General features: G+C 42.8%; 1 protein-coding gene across 8 annotated transcripts in view; it reads left to right on the top strand.

Moving 5' to 3' along the window:
* The window catches only part of PROM1 (prominin 1), an 89,021-nt gene that overhangs the window by 33,304 nt on the left and 46,164 nt on the right, over positions 1–9,553 (top strand). For 6 of the 8 annotated variants that reach the window (XR_001515903.1, XM_015571844.1, XM_015571846.1 and 3 more), the window contains exons 4-5: positions 1,026–1,052; positions 2,978–3,183. Coding sequence is in view for 7 of the 8 variants with exons in the window: in XM_015571844.1 (XP_015427330.1) it covers positions 1,026–1,052; positions 2,978–3,183 (233 nt within the window). In the remaining variant the exon portion in view is untranslated. The remainder of the gene's footprint in view (positions 1–1,025; positions 1,053–2,977; positions 3,184–9,553) is intronic. The other 2 variants (XM_015571847.1, XM_006775833.2) reach the window with 1 other exon arrangement.

The raw sequence follows: 9,553 nt of genomic DNA, 5'->3' as shown, positions 1-9,553 counted from the left end.
CCCCCCCCCCCCAAAAAAAAGATAGTCTTACAAATTGAGTGAATTTTGCTTTATGGGAAACTCATCACATCTTTATTTTTTGACTTCCCTGAGGGTTGGTCCATCTTCATCGCTGACCAGTCCCTATCTCTGGGCCACCGTTTAGAAATCGTTGGTCTTAGGCAGTGGCTCCTAGTCCCTCAACTCATCATTTATCTGATTCTGAATAGGCAACTATTATATGCCAGGTCCAGGGCTGGGCACTGGGGAGAGGATGGCAAGTGTGGCTGTCATTGTTCTCCATGCCCCTGAACGTACAGCCAGTCACCCCAAGTGGAGTGAGTGCTGTGAGAGGGCAAGTAAAGGACTCTAAGGCAGCATGAAGGAGATGGGCAGCAATCCCAGTCTATCTCGATGAGGAGGAACATACAACAAAGGATGTTTGGTTTTGGGGGGGAAGCATAGTGGGAAAGATATTCTGGACAAGGAGGCAACAGGAGGGAGCCCAGAATGAGGAAGGGGAGAGAGCAGGTGCTTTCTGGAGACTGCAGTGGTCGGGGCGAATGGGGCCATGAAGCCAGGGGTAACCCTATTGGGCCACATTAAGAAGTCTGATTTAAACACAGTGAGGCCCACGGGATGCTATTAGGCGAGGCAATGATACCATTGGGTTTTTATTTTAGAAAGGATACTTTGGGAGGTGGTGCCTTTGGCTCTGGGGCTATAGGCAGCTGCCACTTCTCTATTTTACGAAGGCCACATGGTTAGTGTGTTAAGCAATTGCATCTTTCCTTCCCAGTCCCCTCTCCATACCTGATCAGTGTACCTATTCAAAACCTTCCCAGAAATTCAAATGTAAGTTCCAGAACTTGATTCTACCAAAGCACTCTGCCTCCAACAAGCACTCAAGGTTTCTATGTCTGCCTTGTGTTGGTCTTTCTCTCACCCGACTTTTCTCTGCAGCTGACCTCTCATACAACTTTTTCTGTTTTCTTGATGCACGCTGCCTCCGCCTCCCACAAACTCCACTGCTGTGGCCTCCACAGCCAGAAAGCGTGGTGTTGACTCTGCAGGTAAAGTCCTCGTCTGCTCGTCCCCATTGCTCTGTCTAAAGCCAGCGAGTTGGGTCAATGTAATGCTTTTCCCAGAACTTCCTCTCCTTCACTGTCATGTCCACCATAATGGTCTTTAGATGATTGGTTTCACTTTGGTCTCGGCCATCGTCTTTAATCGTCCTTCCGTTGTAGTAGTTCAGGGGAGAAAAGTGACCCATCTTGGCAAATTCGGGTCCCGATCTTCCCTTCACGGCAGTTCCCAAAGCGCCCCAGAGATCCTGATGTTTCAGAATGCCATCGAGGCCCATGAAATGACCTCTGTCCTTATGCTGCCTGACCTAATATTTAGTAACATAGGACAGCTTGTGTATCAAAGATAAAATTTGTGTTTGGAGCTAAGGAGAGGATATTTAAAACATGTCAATACACTTTCTCTCCTGGGTTTGGGTTCAGTGTTTCTGAAGACTCAGAAAGGATTATAAATTCCTTGAAAAATAGTAAGTAATTTAGAATATTTGCTGAGAAACTATAGCAAAAGGTATAAATAAGAGTTTGGGGTTGGTTTCGCAATTGGCTAATGATGTCAATCCTCAAGGGAGCCAGTGAAGACTCCCCCTGTCATGGGCCTTAGTTTAATTAGGACCAGGTACTTGATGAATGTGGCAAAATTTTGCCACTTTTTTTTTTCGTTTAGCATCCTAACCTCAATATCTAAATAGAAAATATTCGAGTGCCATGTGCCCTTGACTTAATAAATACTCTTAAGCATTTGCCCCCAGAGTTAACCAATAGGAGTTGAGTATTTGCTGCATGCTGGGCAGTTGGCTAGTTGTTTTCCCATCAAACCATTAACTGTGTGTCCCTCACACTGTACTATGGGGTCGGTGCTACTCTAACGCTTTCCAGTTCAGGGAACCAGACGCCCCTGCCGGGATTGAAGGCCCGTCTTCTGACTCCAAGCTCAGCCTTCTCTCTAAAAACATCACGTTGGTTCCTGGGACCAACACTTACGTTTCATTCACTTGGCTCAGCTTGGCTCTAGAACCTGTTGCTAAGTGGCTAGCTGGCCCCTTAGTTGCAAACTGCCAACCTATAATTTTTCTGCCATTCTTTAAAAATGTCTTGTATTATGGAAAACGTAACTGCATGTGAGTTGGAATGAGATGAAGTTTCGTGATGCAGTTGCACAAATTTTTATGTCTCCTAGAATAAAATCAGGAGTGATTATGGAAACATAGTTTGGTCACATGCTTGTATCTAGAATTCGTGCCAGTTGCTAAGCACCTAGGCATTTAGTAACTGTCTGAGACCCAGGCAGCCGTGCCCAACCTCACTGGCTCTCAGTGCCACTCAGTGGGTGTCCACCCCATGCCTGGTACTGCACTTGGCACGTTATTGCGACTCCGACATTACCCACAATGGTCACGATGACCATACAAAGTATGTTATTCCCAGTGTGTGGGTGGAGAAACTGAGTGGCCACATCTGGCTCAGAAAGTCTGGTCCTGTTTTCTAAATTTCAGTGTATTCCAGCTTCTTTTGTAACTGACCATGAACTTGACAGTAATTGATTCAATCTAACTGCTTTGAATCCTTGATAACTTCCACTGTTCCTATTTTTCTGGTTAAAAAACACCCTATATGTCTTCATTACGCAAGCACTTCTGCCAACATTGGTGCACCACTTAAAAACACTATGTCGGGGTTGAAATAAAACCATTTGCAACTTGACCCTGTATTTGGACGTTTTCTCAGGAGTTGAAAGAGGATAGACCTCGTGTTCGCGTCGCTCAAATCTCTGCTGCCTCTATTTCAAGAGGAGCTTCAAAGTGGGAATATGTGCTCAGTGTCAAACAGGCTCAAGAAAATGAATTGCGTTCACGGGGGCGCTGTTCCCCTTGTTCTGGGTTCGGCACATGCTGATTCTTCTGCTTGACTTGCAGATCATCCAGTACGAGATCGGGATTCTTCTTGGTGTTGTCCTGGGACTGCTCTTTGTCATCCTCATGCCGCTGGTGGGGCTCTGCTTCGGTGTGTGCCGCTGCTTCAACAAGTGCGGCGGAGAAATGCACCAACGACAGAGGAGGGACTGGCCCTTCCGGAGGAAATACTACGCCCTCGCCCTCCTGATCCTCTGCGTGATTATGAGGCGAGTAGAATCTCTGGCAGCAGCTGCCTGGGTTTTGGGTGGAGGAGGACTGCCTCGTGTTTTACCTGTTAAGCCCGTGAGTTAGTTTAAAATGAAACGACAACAACAAAACCCTCCAAAAACAGAAGAGAGAGAACAAACATGTCCAGGATGGCTCAGAAAGATGTCACTGTGACCAGCAGCGAGCCTTGTCACCAAGCTGCCCTAACCTACGGGCTCAGCCAGCCCTTCCATGTTTCTTCACTTTGAAGACATTCTGGTGAACCTTAGACTGCAGGGAGCATTTACCTCCTAGAAAGGTGGCTCCCCGCACCCCTTCTCTTAAAACAACGTTTTTATTGATTTCAGAGAGGAAGAGAGAAGGAGAGAGAGAGAGAGAAACATCAATGATGAGAGAGAATCATGGATTGGCTGCCTCCTGCCCTGCACGCTTCCTACTGGGAATTGAGCCCATAACCCAGGCATGTGCCCTGACTGGGAATCGAACTGTGACCTCCTGGTTCTTAGGTCCATGCTCAACCACTGAGCCATCTCCCTTCTCTTAAATAGCTATTGAGGACAGGCAGCCTGCAGGACGACAGAGCAAGTGTTTGCTAGTTGATTTGTATGTCCAAGGAGATCTTAAAGGATGGGCACGGTCCCCGAGTTTTGCAATTGGAGAATATTGGAGAATGGGATGAACTTTCTAACACTGTATCTAGTTTCTTGAATTTGCAATTAAGCTGCTCCCCTCCTTGAAGTCTGGAGCACATGTCCCAATTTAGGATGTTTTTTTCTGTGGCTTGTACTGCTGAAAGTTTTGAAACTGACTAGCAGATCTGAAGTATCCTGCTTTTATTTTAGGATGGTGACATTTTGTTGAGAGTTTAAATTAGATTCCTCAGCTGAGGAATGTGCTCTATGGCACTGGCCCCTGCCTTCCCTGGTTGTGATATTCTTCATCATTCCACATTTCCTCGTTCATTCGACCAGCCTGCCAGCCACAGAAATGAGTACAATCAAACATCTCGAACAATTCGGTTCTCGACCAGGTTGTTTACAGAAAAAAATGTCTTGGTTGTCAACCAAAACTTCAGCTTTCAACCTGACAACCCCTTCATGTTTGCTTAAAAACAAAGGAGAGGATGCTTTCTTTTTTTTTTTTTTTTTTTTTTTTTTTTTTTTTTATCTCTTTTTTTCAAAATTTTTAATATACACATTTTAAAACATAAAGAGGCCATCAAGAGTGCTAATGTTGCTAAGGGTATGAAAGTGTTCACAAAACAATAATTCCAGGCAATTGAATAGGTAGAAAAACTGTTGTTGATTGGATAAAAGAACAGCCTGTTAGCAGGTGATAGTGTGATAGTATTTTGGAGACAGTGACATATGAAAAATTCAGTTAAGGCTAGTAGGGGGTGGTTCAATAAATTTCAGAAAAGAAGTATATATTTATAGCTTAAACAGTATATTAGTCATGTACTGTATATAAGAAAGGTGAAAACAGGAAGTCATTTGGGGGTCTGGAACGGATTAATTCAATTTATATTATTTCTAATGGGGGAAAGAAATGATTCAGAGTTCAAACAAATTGCTTCTTGAACAACCTTCTGGGACGAATTAAGTTTGAGAAACGAGATTCCAAGGAGCCCCAATTACTTGAAGCTACATGACATTTTTAAAACTTTTATCTCACAGTACACATTGAATGTATATATGAATTATAGATAGAAAAGTAGTATTTGAGATAGGTTTGTTAATAAAGTACAGACTAGAAGTTTAAACTTCTTTACCTTGAATGATTAAATCTAGAAAAAGCTATTTTGATGTCTTCCTTTTAAAAACCCCTATTTGTTTGCAAGTCTCTTCAACACCATGAGTTGAATAGCTATGTGTTATCCATCAGTAATCAAAGTTACCCCAGAAGTGCGGAGACCAGGGGAGCACACAGCTTTCTGCATTGTGATTAGGTAGGAGGGAGAGGAAAGTACGTTCCAACAGCAGAAGATGAGATAAGAGGGAAGGCAGGTAGACAAAAGCAGGAGGCAGAAAAGGCCAGAGAAGCCGCTGTTAGCCGCAGGCCTACATGGCCTCAGCAGAGACGGGTACTGTTGATAATTGATCTTTATATGTGACTTTTTTTTTAAATTCAGAAACCCCGGCATGGTCGTTCACTTGCCTTTGATCAAGTTCAATTCTATTTGTGTCTCTATAGGAAGTGTCACAATTAAAAATGGAGTTGGTGTGTAAATTAGTCTCGAGTGCTCTAATTTTTCATCCACCCATTTTTTTATTAAAAAAATTAGGATTTTTTTTCTTTTTTAATTGAGAAAGGGATAGGTGTCAAGGAGAAGGCACCCCTAGTAATATGGACTATATGTGGTGAGCTTCTCCCTGTGTGTGGGTTTTCACAAAGGCAGCCGCGCATCTACAATTCCACACACACCGACATGTGTTTACGTCAGTCTGTGTGACCACCAGCCAGAGATGGAATTCCCACCTCTCCCTGCAAACTGTTGAAGCAGATGTGCCTTGCGGCGGACAAAGTCAAGTTTTCCCTTCTTTCTTTCCCTTGTACTTGTCGCCACTGCATTTTTCCGAATTTCAAGGACGGTTATAGACAACCAAAGGGAGCACCGAGGCCTGTATTTCTCCAGCACGTGTCTAGGTTTCTGAGTGTGATAAGTCAGCTCTTGCCAAGTACCCTGGTGAAAATGGAATCCCGGTCACTTTTCAGGAAGATGGCCATTTTCCAAAGTTCATTTTTCATAAGGATGTGACTGTCCGTTCCTGGCTTGGAGGCCACAGGGTTCCAGAAGAGAAATTGAACTAGCCTGTGTGAAAATCATGAGATTTTCTTAACGTGAATGAGAAGGGTAGTTATTTAAATTTTAAACTTAAAAATTATCTTTAAAAAAATAAGAGATCAGATAGAGACCGAAAACATTGATTTGGCTTTCACTGGCTAATTTCATTAAGCCAGTAGAAACTGGTACAAAAAAAAATTACTACGGGTTTCAAAGGTGTGGCCTTATTCCTTAAAAGTTTTAAGTCTTTACTTTTAAGTGTATACATGACAAAATTGGTCTGTCCATTACAAAATACAGAAGATATAATGCTAATTTGCCGTAAAAGTAATATGTTTATCTTCTGTTAAACATTTCAAGAGATTTTATTGTACTGCATAAAAAAGTACATGTTTTGATAGCTTTTGTGTTTAGAGATAGAAGTTTCAAATTAGAGATTACAAATGGAAGCCAGTTGTTTTTCCTGGTATTTAAAGTTTCTTGTGTCTTTGAATAGTTGCTAATATTTAAAATGGGAGATTTTTACATAAGAATGCAGATTTCCAGATTTGGGGGAAGATCTGGCAGTACTGGTCTGCCATCTTGGGGTCACCTGCTAGAGCTGCAGGGCATTTGCCCCACCCCCACCTTCCACCTTTAGCTCCCACAGGTCTCTGCCACACTCCTTGCCTTCCTGCTTCCTGCCTGCCCAGGTAGGCATCTGAATTTTCCATGCTTAATTTACAAGTAAAAATTACAATGTGGCATGGGTCTAAAAATCAGCTTTGACAGTTGCTGAATTCTATTCCAGAATTCTGTTTAGCACAGTTTTTTAAAAAATGACCAATGCTTTCATTTTAATTGGATCCATAATTGATCAGCAGAAATGTGGGTCTTTTGAAATACTGCAGGCTGCATTGAAATTCAGTGTCATATTGCAACTCATTTTACTGATTGATGATCTTGTAAGTGAAGGCGTTTATTCAATAAAGGATCAAAGACAGTTTCTGACTTGGACACTCCAGACCTATGGCTAATCTTCTAAATGGACCAAATGAAACAAAGTCCAGTCTCTGAAAGCACCTTCACAGAGAACCCACCACAGGTCAGAGGCCCCCGTGTTATGCAAAATTGACAAAGAAGCAATTTTCATCTCTTTTTAGAGAAATTGAGCATAGGTAAAAATAAAGACAAAATAGAGTATGAAGTGAGAAACAGACCATCAGAATTTCAGGAGAGCCCTCTGGGAGTTCCAGGTTCCATGGGGGTGGGGAGCCAGTGAAAGCCAGAGGGCTTGGACTTGCTATTGTTTCTCAAGTCCACTTTGACTTCCTCTGTGGCACGATGGGTGTGGAGCATGATGAATGACAAATAATTTGGACATGCTGGGGAGAGACATCAAGGGCCCCAGTAGGGAACCATGTCGTGGGCAGGTGTATGTAGGTGACGACCCTGACTTGTCATGGATGTTGGAATTTGGCATGGTAAATAAAGCTCCAAATACATTGTTATGACTCAACTTGTTTTCCCCTTCTGACCACGCTGCTCCAAAGTCGTCATTTTGGGTCACTTGACTTTATTTGGCATGAGTGCACCACTTAACTATTATTGCAATGGTATGAAGTAGGCCTCATAAATACCAATGCACACTTGAGATTGACAGCAATGGATTATAAGGTGGTCATTCCAAATGGCACCGAAGATGATAGATAGATAGATAGGTAGATAGATAGATGGATTACCATCAGCACGAACCCACAGTTAAAAATAAAATTCATAGACATCCAGTACCCCTCTCCCCATGGCTTGACAAGCACTTCTCTAGTTTTCAATTTTGTGATACCAACTGAAGCTCACAGAAGGAGGGTGGCTTTCTCTAGCTCACACAGTATGAGTTACGGTTAATAATAGTGGCCAAATCTTGTGTTTCTACTCTAGTACACATTCCACTGGGACTCGGTAAACCTGAGAGATATTGTTGAATATTGTGCATTACAGACGTTTTTTTGGAATAGTTTGGGAAACTAATGTGGTGATACTGCTATGGGGAAATGTTTTAAGTGAGACTGATGATGAACGGATGCTCCTTGGAATGAATGATGACTATAAACTGGGTGAATGACTGTCTCCATGTTCCCAAGACTGAGAGGTCCCCTGGGGACACGGAACTTTTGATGCAAACACAGACCCCTGGCCTCCCTACCTGTAAATATATGAATGCATAAGGCCGAGACATTGCTTTTGGTGAAGACTCAGGGTATTGATATTCTGCATCAGGATTTTCTCCCCAAAGTTTGTCCATTATTTGGAAAATTTTGTTCTATCAAGACTTTGTTCTATCCTTACCTTCTATTTTGAATGGTTACAAACTTAACAGTTTTTTTAAAACTATATTTTATTGATTTTTTACAGAGAGGAAGGGAGAGGGATAGAGAGTTAGAAACATTGATCAGCTGCCTCCTGCACACTCCCCACTGGGTATGTGCCCACAACCAAGGTACATGCCCTTGACCGAAATCAAACCTGGGACCCTTGAGTCCCCATGCCGATGCTCTATTCACTGAGCCAAACTGGTTAGGGCAAATTTAACAGTTTTGTTACTGACTTCTGTAGGTAAATTGGTCTGTTGTTATGTTCATATAATTCTTTACTGCCACCTAGTGGCTATGTTTAGCAAAGCCTTGGTAATTAGTCATTTTTAAATGTGACATTTTCATGTTCTAACTAAGGCTTTGACCTAAAAACAAACTGATTGGTCAAATTAATTTAAGTCAGGGGATTGTTAATAACTAGTCAATGTTAAAAACCCCCAGAATGATTAAATGTAGACCTTTTTTGGCTTGAAAAATGTGTTGTATTTTCAGGTAGAGGAGCCTTTCAGATACTGTTTTTGAAAGTCTTTATTGAAGTATGTTTTCCACCATGAAAAGAGTCCCTGGCATAAATACATATTCATGAGTTTCTATGAAGCGGACACACCAATTACATCATTATCTGCCTCTCCCCAAATACAACCACGACTTTAAGCAGCATCACCCTGCATGGCTCCGTGCTTTACGTAAAATGGGAGGGTACAGCATGTACATTATTGTTCACAGCTTTCATACAGCATTTTACCGCTAAAGTGACTCATGTTTCTTTCAACCCAGACAATACAGAAACTAACAGAGATAATTAGAGAAACCACACTGATAGAAAGCCCAAAGCAGTCTTATCATTTTGGTATTTTGCTTGATAGTCTTCTTTGGGGGAGCAGAGGTGTGTGTGTGTGTGTGTGTGTGTGTGTGTGTGTGTGTGTGTGCTGCACCGGAGGGTGTGTACCTGCAATCACATCTGTATGGAATGTGACTATTGCACACGCTCCTGCCTTGTACCCTTTGTCAGTTACTGTTTCCCTCACAGTGTATCATGAACATTGTCCCATTTATTCGATTCACTATTTACCAGAACAGTGCATTTTACGTGGCTCCTGCTCTGCGGCCCACGTGGTGGTGGAGGTGGTGGGTGCATCATGGGATCACGGCGGGAGGCTGCAGCAGTGGAGGGAGGGGTTGGGTGGGGATCAGGGTCCCGTCCCTCTGGGGCCCTGCTCAGGGCCCTGCCCC

This window comes from Myotis davidii, unplaced genomic scaffold, assembly GCF_000327345.1.
Source record: "Myotis davidii unplaced genomic scaffold, ASM32734v1 scaffold204, whole genome shotgun sequence".
In the NCBI taxonomy this organism is placed as follows: domain Eukaryota; kingdom Metazoa; phylum Chordata; class Mammalia; order Chiroptera; family Vespertilionidae; genus Myotis; species Myotis davidii.
The sequence above is the reverse complement of the archived record's forward strand: the minus strand, read 5'-3'. Positions and strand labels throughout refer to the sequence as shown.